Genomic DNA, 17,181 nt, shown 5'->3' with positions numbered 1-17,181 from the left:
AGGCACTCAGACTGTCCACATCTATGTCATCTCCGAGAGAAGTAAGCAAGATACTTTTTCCGTATTCAAGAATGTCTTCAAACATTTTAACTGAAACACCGCTGTCTTCCATGATAGCCATTCCATTGAGTACTGCCTTCACAACAATTTTTTTCAGGTGATTGGTAGTTTCTTCTTGTGTCAAAGGGTCAGCAGTGCAGTTGCAGGAATCCGAACAGTCACTTCCTGACCGACAATTTGGAGGAGATCCTACAACACTTAGTAACTCACTCGCCATTTTCCTGCTGAATATCCATGTCCTTCGTACCACAAACTGATTCTTCCAATTCGTTCGGGGCAAGACTACACGTGGAAGAAATGCAGCTTCCCTCCAATGGCGAAATTCTGTACTCCTGTGCAATGCCTTTCCGTGGCAATTCCAACACTTGCAGTGAAGATGTGTAAAAGATTTTCCAGCACAGTTACAAGAGGAAATTTCATCTCTGGACCACGGAGTCGCAGAACTAGTAGTCTGATCTACCGAGCCAGAGCCAACAGCCATCTTTTTTTTCGAGAGCAATGTCAGCCAATGGGTTTCATACTACGTATATGTCAAAAAGGCGGGAAAATTCTCCAATAAGAAATGCTCTTATGTAAGTAACCGTGGGTTAAGTTCTGGTTCCCTTTCGCTTTCTACCTCTTTTCACTCACAGTTGTAAACAGGGTAGTATGGCTAGTTCTGCGAGTTCAGTTGAAGGAGAAATCGAAAACAAGACTGTCGAAGAAACGACGAAAAAGTCCTTAGAAAAGATACAGTGAAATTCGGCGACGAAGTAATGAAAGCATTTGAAAGTAAGTCATGGCTTTATTTCGCCTATAGTACACTAGCTAAATCAATCGTCATTACTTGGGATCGTGTACAAAATTAAGCTCAGAAACCACAGCAAGGCACAGAAAAGAACTTCTCATTACTCTTAAAGGACTTAAATTTCTTTTATTTGAATGAAAGCTATTTGCAGCTAGCATGTTGCCACCTGACAATGACTAAAAACAAGGTTCGAGACGGCAAACGCAGGTTCCTAATTTTCCTCACACAGGCGTAAATATATCCAAAACGGCAGCCTGCAACTTCATGAAATTCAAAATCCGTGACTGAAAGTACACGCACATTAAAAATTATGGGTCACGTGGGTCCAAATGGCTTAATCATGTTGCTGTGTTGACAGTGTAATACAAGTACTCCATTTGTAAGTTTGATCTCCTCTCACACTCATCATTGATGAAGTGTCTATTACAAATCTATCACAAAGGGAAACTACATTTAAGTTATGGTAAAACAGTTGCATTCAAAGAGGAATTTGGAAGGAAAGTGCCAAAGAAGAGACCATGTTCTCCTTCGGCATGCGCAGTGAAACCAACAATGGCAGATATTGCCACATTTATGCCAGAGTTCAGGCGTCTATCTTTCTCAAAACAAGTTCTTGTGCAGTTGTGGCAACATTTTGAGGAACTTTACGTCTTGACACTCACATTTGCAGTAATCTCACTTTTATGGATACCATAAAGCTCTATATATTGAGTCCTTGTCCCAGAGAGATAGCATAGGCAGGTTATTATAGATAAGGATTATGGTGGATAAGGGTGCTTATTACATATCCTAACTTTTTGAGAAAATTAGCATTAATTATTCAGACAGTTTTACAACTTTTTCTGTTCTTCCTTTCTTTTCGGTTGTTATACAAATGAAGATAAAGAAAAAGGACACTAACCAGATCCTTGAGATTTAAAATTATGATTACCAGTCTTGTCTTTAAAAGTTAACTATTTCTCTTAAAACTTGCAGACGAAGGAAGATTGGTACAATGGCAACTGAAAAGGGGTAAGGTAACGAATCTGATCCAACCGACGCGTCGGCCACCATGTCCGCCGACGCGTTGGCAGCGGGTTTCCCAGTGGAAAAATAGGCTACGTCGGTGGTGCGTCGGTGGTGCGTCGGTGGTGCGTCGGTGGTGCGTCGGCAGTGCGTCGGTGACTTTCTCTCATTTATTTATACCTTGAGAAGATGGATTAAGCCAAATTTTCCCGTTGTCTTCTATCATCTGGATTAAGTATAGGATAAGTAATTTTCCTTGCACTATAAACGTAACGAGTACGTTCATCGACGCCATTTTATGTCGTATTTTCTCGACCCAGACCCCGAATTTCATTACTCAGTCTATTCAGACTGGGCACTAATCAGGTTTTAATGAGTTATGATATAACCATTTGGGGCTCTAATTATTACAATATGAAAATGGCGATATGTCGGTGAACTTACTTCCACATAGATAAATTCGCCGACAAAAATAACGTCAAATGTGTCGGCAACTTTACTACGCTTCAGTAAATTCACCGACGCGTCGGTTAATTCAGAGATTACTAACTCATTGGTCAATTCCTTTTTTGTATGTGGTGGCTCCTAAAGGAGCCGATTTTTTTATTAGAGAATCATTTACTGCAGAGGAAACTGCTCAGCGATGCCTCGCAGTAGCTGTGAGAATGGCGCGTCACCCCCGAAGTTCTGGAACCACATGAATTCGTCCAAGTAGCTCGGTAGATGCTCGTAGAGGGTACCTGACATGGACTTCAGCTTTTTCTTCACTAAAGCCCACAAGCCTTCAATGATGTTGGTGTGTGCGCCAGTGTCAGGATCAACAAAGTTCTTCGAACGATTCACCGATAGGTGAATGTATCCAAGCTGCTTAAGTGGGATGTACGGAGTAAACTGGTCAGAGTAGATCACGGTTCCAGGTTGAATGTGTGTGGTGATCAGGCGGTGGACGAGAGTGTCCCTCGTACGGTCGGGAACACGGAAGAGTAGCGCTTTTTGTGATCCTCGCTCCACGGCTCCGAAAACCCACAGACCTTCTGGACTCTGCCTCGCTGGCCGTGGAAGACTCCTTTTATTCGTAAAAGGCTGTCAAATAAAAGAAAGCCACCAAATAAAAGAAAGTTAATGATCAACAATGAATATTCTTTATCTAATTCCTTGACTCCCATGTCCCCCTCTAAAGATTTACTAATATTCCAGAAAGATGAAACTCGTTATAACCCCACTCTCAAAAGCTTGCAAATACCACCGAGAGAGACTAGAAACTAGTATTGTATGGAGAGAGGTACTAAGTCCTAGTATCGTAAAAAAATGGCGTCGCACGCCTTTCGTTTTGTGTCCTGACTGCTAACTATTTTTCTGATTAATTCCATGCTTCACATGCAAAGTAATTAGCCGTATCATCGCAGGTTTACAATTGTTTGTTTTCCTTTGTCGGTAATGCGTTTGGTATTGTGTCGGCCGACGCGTCGGTCAACGTGTTGGCCAATGCGTCGGTTGGATCAGATTCGTTACCTTCTCCCTGAAAAGTGGGGCCCAAACTTTCCAAAATTTAACTCCCCTCAAATGAGGCTTAAACTGAGTGGTTTCTCTGCAGAACTAGAACCAGTTTGTGGCATCCTCGAAGTTGGTTTTAATGCAGAGGGAATTGCTAAGCATATACAAAGTTTTTGTAATGAACAAAGGCGTTATCACAAGGCAAAAACCTCGAAATCAAAGGTAACCATCTTACCCTTCTGAAAATACTTTTTGCTGATTAATGCTTAATATTTTTGCTGCAACCATCTGTTGTCAATGTATTCATTCATGACCTGTCACATCAGAATGTAACATTGAATGGTTCCAAAACATATCAATACACACCCTAAGGAAAATCATTGAGCAGGCACAATGCGAGGAAGAGGCTAACAAGTTAAAGTGCAAAAGCCTGAAGTGTAATTTAACTGGGGAGAGTTGCCGGTGTTAATGTATGGATATTGATATCTTTCAGCTGAGCTAAAACAATATTGTTCAAAGGATTATAACAAAATTTTCATTTGTGACAGGAACCTCTCAGAAAGTCCACTGCAGAGGAGGAACAGGTGAAAATCAAGAAGAGAAAAGAAATTGCAAGAATTAGAGCGCAATGTTAGTGCACCAGCTTTGTTATTATTGCCCTATAAAAACAAACCCAAGAAACAAGGAAAAAAAAAGAAACTTTACTCCAGATTTTCTTTTCCTGTGTGCAGACAGGGTTTATATACGTCTTGGAAAGTCCTGGAATTTTATTATGGCATTTTGCAGGACTGGGAAGTCATTGAAAATTGTAACAAATCCTAAAAATTTGTGAAAATAAGAAGGTTTACTTACAAAGCAAAGTAGTTATCTTTAATGTTGATTCTTGGTTTTATTTTGTATGGTGTATTGGCTAAACCACTTGCATTTTAGTCTTGCATCAAGTGTGGCAATGGATAAAAAGGATTTTGGAGTCCTGGAAAAAAATTTTCTTCTCCCAGGAATGGGAATTGTTACATTTTCCCAAACTGGGATATTCCTTGAAAAATCCAGTGAAATCCCATTAATTTCACATGTTTTCCCCTTTTTTCCCAACTGGGAATTTTGAAAAGTTTCCAGTGACACTTTATTTACTCAACAGAATAGTTTCAACAACAAACCGAATTTACCACTGACTTTAAGGCAATGGAGGTCAACGAGATGAATAAATGTTTGTCAAAATTTTACGTCTCATTCAGGAGGAAAGACGGGACTTTTTACAAGAGAAATAGTCTGTTGTCCATGCGAGCGGCTCTCGCTCAGTTGTTCACTGACGCGTGACAATGAGAAATAAAATTTAACATTCCTTTGCTCATTTCTATAATCACCTGAGTAATTAAACTAAAATTGTTGAGACTTAAATTGACTTCTTTTCAACATCATTTCTATTAATATCATGTATCAGTTAGTTCCAAAAGCACCCACCCCTCCCCCTCCCCCAGGCATACCTAGGGTATTTACCCGAAATGCATCCCGTACGATGAGGCATTTGACTATCGACTTAACACTGGTCAGCGGTCACCAGGTAGAAGGTTTCACATGCAAATATTCATTCATTGGCCACAGGAGTTACTTTGCTCCCTTCACTTAAAGATTCCGGGCAGGTTTTCCGCTGTTTACTAAATATGCAACTGATATCCCTTTATTTAAAGTTTGGAGTGTCTATTGGGGACTGAGGCACATATTATGTAATTATGCAACCCGTGACAAGGAAGCACGTGAATTATTAGGAGCATACCCACCCATTCAGTTGTTAACTCGAAACTATTGAATGAGAGTTCACTTGACTATGATTGTGCGAAGACCTCGTGAATCCTGCGATTAATAAACACGTTAACATCAACTTTGTGACTTGTCTTAGATACCGTCTCCAGCGGCCGGAGTACTCCAGCAAGGGTGGCGACCACGAAGGGACTATTGAGAGTATGATTTATGTCCCGAACTTACCTAAAAGCTCTCGCTTACATTTGCAATGAAACCTACGCCTAATTAACCTCGAAATCGAATGAAACATGGAAAACACTGAATCCACTCTGGAAACAAAACTTAACCAACTTAAAAGGACAAAGGATAAAACTGATGGCATACTCCAGGTCCCTAAACACTGTAGAGCACTGGGTTACGTGGATGACACCAGAGTTTTTACGGCACCTCCTTCTAGTCAGCTTTCTGGAGCTGTGGCTGCTGTAAACCAGTTTGAAATTAAGCTTCACGAGACAAAGCTAAAATTGCAAGAGAATTTTCAGCTGAAAACAGGAAACCAAAATCCGTCCGCGAAAACACCTGTCAGTCATGCAAAACTACCCAAACTGATCACCAAGTTTAACGGAACATATGCCGACTGGCCAAGATTTTGGTGGCAATATTCCGTATCCATCGACAAAACAAACGTGCTGTCTGTGACTAAATTCACGCACCTGCACGAATGAATACTTTATTTAAACACGATGGAGTATTCAGCAGAGCTGGTGGCGTCGTGTATTTAGAAATAAATAAGTATTTAAAAATTAATTATGAACCTAGAATTATGTTGTGATAATATGCTATGTACAAGACTGTAAATTAAAAATCCTGAAAATAAATATAATCATCGTCTTTATAATTGATTACAGTGGCAATTGGATCGAAATTTATTTTCCTAATGTCAGATATTGAAAGCAGATGCTTAAATTGGTTTAAGTTATTTGCCGTTGATTCTTTGCTGGAAACGCTGTTCCAAGTTATTGCTCCTCTTAACATTTGATAGAGTTCCTCATAAAATTTGTCTCTGGGCTTGGGAGAACAATTTCTTCATCCATTCTACTTTCACGGCTTGAGTTTCTCTGGACAAATAGGTTCTTAAGTTCTGTGGCGTTGTATCCTTTCACGCATTTGAAGGTAAATTCCGCTAGTCGTACCTTGTACATTCTTTCAAGACTATCCCATCGTGTTTTCATTAAAACGTCTGTAGTGCTAGTTTCCCATGATAATCCATACACGATACGTCCGGCTCTAGCATGTAGTTGTCCAGATTGATGAAGTGTGTCTTGATGCATGATCCCCAAACAACTAGGCCGATGGTAATATAACTTTTGTATGAAAACCCTCCAACTGCTTTCGGGGGAGGAACTGCATTCAGCAAAGTAGACTCAGTTTAGACGCAAAGACTTCACGACATTTGTAACGTGATCTGACCAGGTCATCTTATTGTCAACATGCACTCCTGAACCCATTCTGATGTTGTCCAATTAATAGTGTTGTTTCCGAGACGCAAAGTCTGGACTGGTCCAATGAAGGGTTGTTGTTGCATGATCATTGCCTTGCACTTGTCTGGGTGGGGTACCAATAGATTGTTGTCAAACCATTTCTTCAAGTCTGTCAAGGCATTATTAAGCTTATTTGCTAATGCGTCGATGGTTTCTGCGACACAGTATAGAGTTGTGTTGTCTGCGTACAAGTAAGTTTCTGCTGAACGTACTGACTTTGGGAGGTCGTTTGTGATTAGGGAAAGTAAGGTAGGTCCCAGAACTGAGGCCTGGGGTACACTGTATAAGTATATGCTGTGTGTCTGAGTCGCATCCGTTCACTCTGACAAACTGTCTTCATTCCCTAAGGTAGTGGCTCAGCCCCAGCCATATATCTCCTCTGATTCCAAGACCATTTAGCTTTTGTAATAATATATTCTCCGACACAGTGTCGAAGGGCTTGGTGAAATCAACAAACAATACTCCCACCAGTAGCTTCGTATCCACTGCTATCCTCCACTTCTCTGTTATTTCTAGTAGTAGCTGTTCTGGCGATTTTCCCTTCTTGTAGGGCCATTATCTATCATCAAGTAGATTTCGTGTGACCACATGATCAAGGATGTTACTAGCAACACATGATTCTATAACCTTGCTTGGGATACTGAGCATAGAGAGTGGTCTGTAGCACGTCCTGTCTTCCTGTCTTCCTTTTTTGAAAGCTGCATTGACGCTTGCTATCTTCCACTGAACTGGTGGCTTGCAAGGTTTGACGCTGTGTTTGAATATTTTCTTGAGAGATAAAGCGATTTGCCTCCCCGCAGACTTCAAAAGTTGCACTGGCACTCCATCTGGTCCTGTTGCTTTCTTCCCTTTTAACTTACTGATCTTGTATTCAATTTCCTTCTGTCTAATTCTTATATTTGTTAAAGTCTGCGGTTCTGCTTCCCGGCTGCAAACCTGTATTGGCTGGCTTTCACCTGCAGGACCAATCAAGTTTGTGGCTGCGGTACAGAAAAATCTGTTTAGTAAGTTTGCTTTTTCAGTGTCGTCTGCTGTGAGCGTTCTGTTGGCCTTCTTTAATTGACATGCCTGATTGTTTATTTTTGTAGTTCCTGATGCCTTTTTTACAAGTCTCCAGTAGGCGGCGGTTTTCACTTTGTCGAATAGTTTGGAGTAGCATTAAGCCTTAGCCCTTTTCATCAGTGTTGATACTTTGTTTCTGAGACTTCTGCAATCCTCCCACAATCTTGGATTGTTAACTTCTTGTGCCTTTTTAAGTGCTTTGTATCTTTAGTTCATGATCATTCTAATCTCCTTTGTTATCCAAGGCAAGCTGTCACTGCATACTTTATTTGCTTAAATGGTGCATGTTTATCACATATTTCTGTAAAGAGGAGATTCCTCGCGTGGTAAGCATCAGATGGGTCCTCGAAGACACAGACCTAAAAAGGTGCCCTAGCAACGTCAGTTTGAAATTCCCTTTCTGATTGTGATTATTTTGGGTGGGTCTCTTGGAATACTCGTTGCCAAAGTTGCATAAATCATGTCATGGTCAGAAATGCCCAAAGGGCATGTGCCCTTTTGTTTGATAAGGTCTTTTCTTGTCATCACAATAAGATCAATCAATGACTTAGAATGGGTGGTTGTCCTTGTGGGTCCTTCAATAACATTCTGTATAAATTATACTGTGCGAATATTCTTTTCATCCTGTTTCCTTCATAGGATATGTCACCATTTCCGTCCTGTAGTAGATTACTGTTAAAGTCACCGAGGGGAACTACATTTCAAAACTTCCTCCAAGCTTTTTCTAGCAGTTTTGGAAACACTGAAAAAGATTCATTGGTCTGATTTGGTGGTCTGTATATGGTTCTAACATTGTGTCCCTTGCACCAGCCTTTACCTGCATACATATTTCTTCAACTTCATCCTCTTTCAAATCTGACCGGTGAATTATTTTCAGCAACTTGCGATAATATATCATACATCCTCCTCCTTGTCTTTCTTGCCTATCTCTACGGATAAGTGTAGTTTTCAATTTCTGTTTCTCCCTCGGCAATTTTGCTTTTTAAGTGTGTTTCTGTGATTCCTAATATGTCAAAACGATATAGTTTTAACAAGATTTGTATTTCGTCCACTTTATTCCTGAACCCGCAAACATTCTGGCGCGTTATCTTGAGATGTTTTGTGTTCGTGGCAAGTCTACGGACAATGTTGTGTAGATAAATCGTCGTTGTCGTTGTCCACTTGGTTTCTACATTGGATGGTTTGTATAAATTCTGTGACGTCCAAACCGTAAAATGGCATTGAGCGTCTAGCAATCTTACATGAACACCAATGACTTTCCCAGGCATAGTTTAGGCTTCCTCTGATCTGATGGTATACTGCAGGTGTGACCAAAATACACTTGATATGAGATTTCAGTTGCCATTTTGAGCAATCGAATGCCTTGTGAGATCTTGCTACCGGTTTGCCGCACACAGAACAAGGATTCTTCATGTCGTCCGGGTTTAGTTCAACATCGCCTGCCCTGACAATTTATATGTTAAATGTAGCATTTGAGTTTGGATAATAAGTGACTTTTACTTGTTGATATCTCCCTTTTGTTGCGATTTTGGTAGCGAACTTTCTCGCTTTGTCTGTTGTTGACATCGTTTTAGGCTACGTTTCATTGCTGGATTTTCTCAAGAAGTCTTCGCAAAATGAGGCGTGTGGAGCACTGTGACCAAGTTCTCTGATCTTGTGATTGTTTTAAAGTCTTGAGGTGGACTAAGCGAACTGGAAAAGCTTAGAACGAGTCCGGCTAGGAGAGCAAGCAATCTCACCTCCGCCATTGTTGCTGGACAATATGCAAATATGCATGAATTACTGGATGTCAAAGTTAGGAGAACAATCGAAGCATTGCCATATTCAGCCGAAGGATACAATCGAGCCTTTTCAATCTAAAGACCGTTTCAGATAGCATAGCAAAATAGTAAAGGCCTACATAAAGGAGATACTTGAACTGCCTCACACACCCACTGGAAACCTCAAAAGAATTCATCAATTCTACGACAAACTTTCCTACAGCATGCAGTCCCTCAACTCACTCAAATCACTTCATGAAGTGAGTGGGATGGTTTAGTTGATGCTCTAAAAACTGCCGGCAATAAGAGGGGACCTTGTACGAAACGATCTGAATTGGGAGACCTGGGATTTCGTGAAATTCACCGAACCACTCTGCCAATGCATGCATCGAAACCCAATTGGTAACTTTAGATTAGAAGATTCGTTGCCACCCAGGAGACGAGATCACATGTTCCAAACTCAGCAGAACAAGACATGCAAGTGTGTGTACTGTCAAGCAGACAACCACAAGCCATCAGAATGTGGTAAAATCACATCACCGGCAGAATGCAAAGAATTTCTGGCAAGAGACTTTGTTTCAATTGAACAGGACTTCACAAATAGTCGAAATGCAAAAGTACCACGACATGTCAAAACTGTGGTAAACGACATCACACATCAGTCTGTGGCTCACCAAAGGAAGTGAAAAGCGACGGAGTTTTGACAGCTCATCACCCAGAAATGAAAAAGTTGTCCAACCTATCATTCTTGTGGAAATTGAGGAAAAAAAACACATGCTTTGCTTGACACAGGTGCCGAGAGTTCATACCCTTCGACTAAACTTATCGGTCTTCTCAACAAAGGGCCTAAAGAAACAGTGACCAAAGGAATAGATTATGATGCTTGGCTCTTCAACCACGAATGTTGTAATTTATCCAGCAACCCTTTCAGCAGTGAACAGAAAATTTGACGTGAACATTGAACTAACAAAAGTCCATAAGCCTCAACTCCTTACACTTTATAACCCTAATTACGAAAATCTGCTAAGTAAATAGTCACCTCAAAAGGGTCAAGATTGAAGATAACGACACAAGACCTCAAATTCCAATTCTTAGGCGCCAGCGAGTATGCCTCAAATTCCAAGTCTTAGGCACCAGCGAGTATGCCACAATTAAAACAAGTACTGCACAAAGAGTGGGAAAACCTGGGCAGCCTGTGGCCAAGAAAACGCTCTTTGGATAGACCTTAATGTCACCGGGAAGAGAGGATCCTGGTAGTCCTGAGCTCCTTACGCAGTCAGCCTTAACAGATTATGAGCAACTGTGTGCCCGAGACCTACTTGGCTTTGCTGACACTCATGAGAACCACCAACAGGCAGTTTACGAAGAATTCAAAGAACAACTTGAAAGAAACCCAGCCGGCTGGTACCAAACAAGGTTGCCATGCAAAGGGACCCACCCTACTCTGCCAACAAATGAAACTGGAAGTAAGAGAGGATTGGAACAATTAGTCTGGAAGTTAGAGCGAAATGGTCAATACAAAGAGTAAAACAGCATAATTCAAGAACAACTTCAACAGGGAGTTGTCGAGCCACCACCCAACATTCCAACTGGAAAAGAGTACTAAAACCCTCATAAAGGAGTTGTCAGAGAGAATGCTGAAAGTACCAAGCTCCGAATTATGTATGATGCATCAGCAGAAGAGAAAGATAACCAGCCATCCTTGAATGACTGTCCCCACCCAGGGCCCCCACTCCAGACCTGTCTGTGGGACATCCTCGTGAGATCAAGATTCTACCCGGTACTTCTGACGGGTGATCTTCAGAAGGCATTTCTGAAAGTTCCAATAAAGAAAAAAGAAAGAGCTTCGTTACGTTTTGACTGGAAACCCCCCAGCACTTCCAAAACCACCATCCTTCGTTTAACCTAAGCTGTATTTGGAATGACGTGCTCATCATTCCTCCTCAGTGGAGTTATCAATGAGCATTTCAACACTTGGGAAAGTCATCACCCCGAGCTGATTAAAGAAATTCGTGATGGTTTATATGTCGACAACCTAATGACCAGTGACAAAACCGTGGAGCTCACTGCAGTGAAGAAAGTCATCACCACAGAAGTGTTTAAAGATGGCAGATTCACCATTCACAAATGGCACCCTAACGCCCCAGAACTACAAACAACAAATGGCCCATCGTCTGAAGAGTTATCGCATGCTAAACAGCAACTTGGAGGAACAAAACCCTCAGAAGGCAAACTGCTAGGCCTCCCCTGGAATCAAGAAGAAGATACGATTAGCATCATTATCCAGGGCGACCAGACCGAAATGACTTAGAGAGGAGTGCTGTCTTACCTAGCCAAAATCTATGACTCTCTGGGACTAGTGTCACCAGTAACACTTATTATTAGTCAATGCTCTCGAAATATCTCGACTGGACTACTGCAACAGTATCCTCTATGGTTTACCAATATGGGAACTCAACTTACTTCAGAGAGTTCAAAACACTGGAGCACGTCTTATTACCGGATCTAAACAATATGATCGCATCAAACCTGCTCTTCAAAAACTACACTGGCTGCCAGTTGAATCACGTATAATATTTAAAGTTATTCTTATTACTGTCAAGATTCTTCGTGGACTTTCTCCGGTCTATTTCTCGTCCCTGCTAGAAGAATATCATCCACCACGTACTCTACGTTCATCTTCCAAATCACTTCTTACTCTCCCCACTATAAATTCTGTGACAATCGGTGAATGTGCGTTCTCCTTCTGTGCACCTACATTATGGAATACTCTTCCTGATTCTCTAAAATCTGCAGTTTCTCTCTCGGCGTTTAAATCTGCCCTTAAGGTGGCTCACAATAGTTTTAGGACTGGGTTCTAGCTGTGCGAATCATGTGCATCGCTCACAGGATATTTAAAAGCCATGGACAAGGTAAACAAACATGGTGGCGCGCAATTTTTTTCCCGAAATCTATTCACATCTAGTTATCAGGGTAAATCGCGTTTTTACAAAATTTTTAACCCCCAAAAGTCTGTTTTTGTAGTATTAGCTAAAGAAAATAATGCTTGCCGATCGGTATATGTGGTGCCGAGAAGAAATTTTTTTAGTTTTTATGTACGCGCTGTGATCGATTGTGAAGATCCTGGAGTGGACTACGAAATTCCCGAGACCAAACCCAGCACACTTTTACTTCTTTATCTTTCCTGGGGCAGCTTGGTATGTGGCTTTAGTTTACTTAATCCATCGTGGCCTATCCTGGAGAAAATGACAAAAACTTTGTCTGTGCCAATTCTGGTCGCCATAAAGGTTGTTTTGCGTCGAAAAGACGCTTGAGCGTGTTGAAAAACCTTGCAAGGGTAAGTGAGAAAAAATCCCAGGAAAAACAAAATGATACAGAGGAAGAGGACATTGAGCCCTCCAGGAAAACAGTGACTAGGTCAAAACAGGTAAGTTCTTTTTTGGACCAGTAAATTGTAATAAATAAAACTGAAGATATTGCAGTTTCTTTCGAAGAGTTCAAAAGTGACAATTCTTTATTCATAGCAAAACATAGAAAAACAGGATGCTCAAATGTTATCAGGCACACGAATTGCCAACATGGAAGTGCTAAAAATGACCTCAAGTCTTGTTTACATCGTCAAGCAGGCAGCGAAAACTTTGTGGACTTTTTCAATGGTAAAAATAGGCCAAGGAATAAACGGTTAGCATAAATATTGAGTTCTGCATGTACAAAAGTTGTTGTACAAGTTGTTTTCCTTCTGCAACCATTATGAGGCTTTATTAACAATTACTGTATTAAATATTTACTGCTTGGAGAAAAACTGTTATACAGTCAGCTTCCTTACCAGTGTACACACTCAATATTTCTTTCATCACAGCAAAATAAACAAGTCCCCCTTTTGTATTTCATCAAGAACAAAAATAACTATATATAAACAAATGACCCCTGAAGTCACAGAAATACTATTTATCTTTGGCTTTAAAGTTGTATTTACCTTTTCTTAGATTTATAACAATGATTTCAGACAATAGAAAACTCAAAATTTACCTATCAAATTATTATAAGAAAATATTGTACGATTATAAAATGTAATCATCTGCCTTATTGTCAAGGTGCAATATAAATACTTTGAAATTTGTTTGCTACTCATTTCAAATTTTTGACAAATGTATGGCAAAACTCGCTAAGTATATGAACCTTTCTGCACTCTATATTGAATGGTCTTTTTTAGGTGTGGGATTAGACATTTCTCATCATCTCTCTCCTCCAATTTAGTTAAGATTTGTTATTCTTATCAGACTTATTAACTAGTCTGAATCAGTCTAATGTCTCACCCTGCCTCCAGTAATATTAGTACTAATAATAACCTTTATTTTAAGAGGGTGACACCAATTACTTTGAAAGTATTCTCCCTAGTGGCCCTCTAAAACACCACCCATCCCACCCCAGGGGAAGACATCCATCACACAGTAATCTCATGTGTGGGAAATTAACGTCTCCTACCCCACCCCTGCAGGAGACGGGACCTCCATTTATTCGGCCCTAACCAAGAAGACTAGAATATCTAACTATTTCTTGATGTTATAGAAAGGTAGCAAATTCTTCTCAATTATTTTAAGACTCTGACTGTTGGTCCGGCCGGGGCTTGAACCCTCGACGTCCCTATCCATTGAGCTAACCGGGAGGCAGTAAAACTAATTAAACCAAAAGAAAGTGAAATGATAAATAAACAAATTTGGTTTCCAGGTGCACTGCCTGTTTTCTTAGTCAGGTAAAATGTTCATCCCAGAAGGAATCTTGTACAGTTCTGATAGGTCATAATTCATGAACATTTGACACTCCAATACTTCTCCGGAGAAGCGACGAAAATTTTCGCAGCAAACTAAGCAACCTGAATGTTTATTTTGGCGACAGTCAAATCCTTGTCAAACATCTTTTAAAAGATAAACACCCGGCATTGCAACTCAATGAATCGGCACTTTACTCACATCTCTTTAAAGAAGAATTTGAAGCCCACGATGCCTTGGAGGTCGTTAAGGCACTTAAAAAAATTCTGTTTCATTCTACACTTCAACTGACCAAGGAAAAACTAGTGAATTATTCTGGAGTTATTAGTGTTGAACAAGCAATTGCCAGCATGTCATAATTTGGATCAACGCCATGAAATTCTGCAGACATTCAGCGGAAGACTTTTCCACCCCAGGGACGACAATGGTGAAATAAAACAATCAGTGGCTCAGAGGATTGCAGGAAGTGGGCTTTCCTATTCACATCTAACCTGCAGAAACTGGCCAGCACGTGTTGTGCTTCTGGAGGTGCTTAATGACAATGTACGTACCTCGCCTAACATTAGCCAGAGTTAAATGACCGAAGTTCTCCAAAGCATAGCAATGAAGGAAGCTTGTTAGCGGCACTTCGAAAATCAATTTACAGGTCCACTTGAACGACTGATTAAGCTGATGAAATTGACCGAAGATTGAGCAAGCGACTCTTCAAAACAAATCAAGGATTTGACCATCAGTCAACGTTTGCGTATGTGAAAAGCGGGATCTTGTAAAGGCCAGATTTTGGAAACGCGTGAGACGCGCGTGGATTTTCATTAGACGTGAAGTGAATTATTTAAAAAACAAGTCTGGTGACCCCATTATTTTATTTCAAAATTGGGTAGTGTGGACTAAGAGAAAAGTACTGGTAAAATTTAAAAAAATTCTCTGGACCGGATTTATAGCTACTCAAAAATTACGGATTTTAGCAATTACATAAAATCTGCTCCAGAGATTTCTTTAATCTCTCTTTAATTGCTTCCACTTCCAAGTAAAATTGGATAAAATTAAGAAAAATAGGGGTCACCGAGTTCATTTTTGTGCTATTAGCCTTAGAAGCTCAATGATGGCTCTTACTTACAACCATATGCTGTTGCTATGGTAACAGCTGATGACCCCACGTGATTATGTTTTGGTTCACTGATGATCACACTAGTAACTGTTATCAAAAAATTGTAAGAAAAATTACTATTTCGTTTTACTGAATCCCTCAAATGTAAAAGTGCTAGAAAACCTAAAAACTATTGTGAGCCACCTTAAAATATTCCTATTCCGGAAATCCTATTTTTAGTATTAAGAAACACTGCATAAGCTTTTATCCCATTTTACATTATTTTTGTTAGTGTAGGTACTACTGACTGTTAGTATCACCGTTATATTTTATTTTTATTATGCTATGTGAGTGCGTTGAGATTCTTAAATGCATTGAGATTCTTAAATGCATTCAAAAACCTTACTATTATTATTATTATATTATTATTATTGGCAAACAGCTCTACTGCGACTGCAAAGTACCTTGGGATACTCAACTTCCAGGACTGGAACAGGACACTAGCCGAGAATTTCAGAGCCTGGTGAGCACTTTCTCCCTTCGACCAACCGATTTTGAGAGTCACACTACACGCATTTGGTGATGTTATTGCAAAGAGCGTCAGTGCTGCAGTCTATGCTGTTGTCTATCAAGATCAAGGTGTCACTCAGCAACTAATTTGCACAAAGTCAAGACTCGCAAGTCCCTTGCGATACCAAGACTCGAGCTTCTTGCAGGTCATGTGGCCGTTAACTTGGTAGATAATGTACAAGTAGCCTTAAGTGTCCAGCCATACAATTCGTATCAAACTGAGTGAACAAGGTCCAACAACACAAGTACGTCAGTTGGCATCACGTCCTCACCGAAGACAAGCCAACAGACCTGGGGAGCCAAGGAGGGAATGTGGTCAACAACAACCTTGGGAATCATGGTCCAACCTGGCTTAACGATACTGCAAAATGGCCACCTGACATGAGACTCGAACCTACGCCTGAAACCATGACTGAAGCCAAAGTGAAGCTAGAAGTTCTCTCCGTTGCCCTTCCCTAAAAAGATACTCTACACCACGTGCTTATTAGCCACCCACTACCAAGGGGTCGGCGATTTATCTATAACTACCGAGGAAAACCACAGAAAAGAGGGAGTGGTCCAATCAATACTGGTGAGATTGAACAACAAGAGCTGTTCTGGATCAAACAAGCTCAACAATCAGCGCTTCACCTGGCCAATTTTGAAGAGGACAAACTGCAGTGAAACCTCCAGTACAACGATCAGAAAGTCTTAGAATGCCCAGGACGTATAATGGGAGAGTATCCGATGTATCTGCCAGATGAGTATCCCTTCAATGCCTACCTTTCCCTGGAGGGGTTGGACTCAGCAGGGCAAGGAAATGCGAGAAATACTGGGTACACCATCTACAACGCTTGGTAAAGAAGCTGACAGGTAGCTACCACGGGTGCAAAAGATTCCAATCCAGAGCCTACCAAGCACCACCACCAGGGAATCTACCCCAAACCAGAACAAAAGGTTCAAGGCCTTTTCAAGTGATAGGAGTTGAATTCGCAAGACCAATGCACTACACTTCTAGAGCCAAAACTGAAAGCAAGGTCTATTTGATGTTGTATGCTTGCAGCCTGACCAGAGCAGTTCACCTTGACCTGTGAAAATCCTTGGAAACATCAGAGTTCATAGCGAGCTTCAAGCGGTTCATAGCTAAAAGAAGGAGACCAGAAATAATCTATTCTGACAATGGATCCACTTTCAAGGCCATTGAGAAGTGGGTACCTCAGATGCAAAAGGATGAAAGGTTCCATGACATCCTAGCTGGCCTGGCCATTAAGTGGCGTTTCACCCTGAGTCACGCCCCATAGTGGGGAGTTCAATTCGAACGTCTTAT

General features: G+C 40.8%; 1 protein-coding gene across 1 annotated transcript; it reads left to right on the top strand.

Moving 5' to 3' along the window:
* Window positions 1-1,366: 1,366 nt before the first annotated feature.
* Window positions 1,367-3,981, top strand: LOC148716610 (uncharacterized). Its single transcript, XM_088744612.1, has 3 exons — window positions 1,367-1,462; window positions 3,356-3,568; window positions 3,895-3,981. The coding sequence occupies exons 1-3, from the start codon at window positions 1,400-1,402 to the stop codon at window positions 3,979-3,981; spliced, it is 363 nt and encodes a 120-aa protein (XP_088600738.1). The 5' UTR covers window positions 1,367-1,399.
* The last annotated feature ends 13,200 nt before the right edge of the window (window positions 3,982-17,181 follow it).

Source organism: Stylophora pistillata, chromosome 14, assembly GCF_964205215.1.
Source record: "Stylophora pistillata chromosome 14, jaStyPist1.2, whole genome shotgun sequence".
Classification (NCBI taxonomy): Eukaryota; Metazoa; Cnidaria; class Anthozoa; order Scleractinia; family Pocilloporidae; genus Stylophora; species Stylophora pistillata.
The sequence above is the reverse complement of the archived record's forward strand: the minus strand, read 5'-3'. Positions and strand labels throughout refer to the sequence as shown.

What these genes read in the sequence shown, in the direction of transcription:
- LOC148716610 (XM_088744612.1), top strand. Translation starts at nt 1,400, where the DNA reads ATGGCAGATATTGCCACATTTATGCCAGAGTTCAGGCGTCTATCTTTC. An exon ending in CTTTCTCAAAACAAGTTCTT is followed by an intron (nt 1,463 to 3,355) that starts GTGCAGTTGTGG and finishes CGGTTGGATCAG; the next exon opens with ATTCGTTACCTTCTCCCTGA. An exon ending in CAAAAACCTCGAAATCAAAG is followed by an intron (nt 3,569 to 3,894) that starts GTAACCATCTTA and finishes CATTTGTGACAG; the next exon opens with GAACCTCTCAGAAAGTCCAC.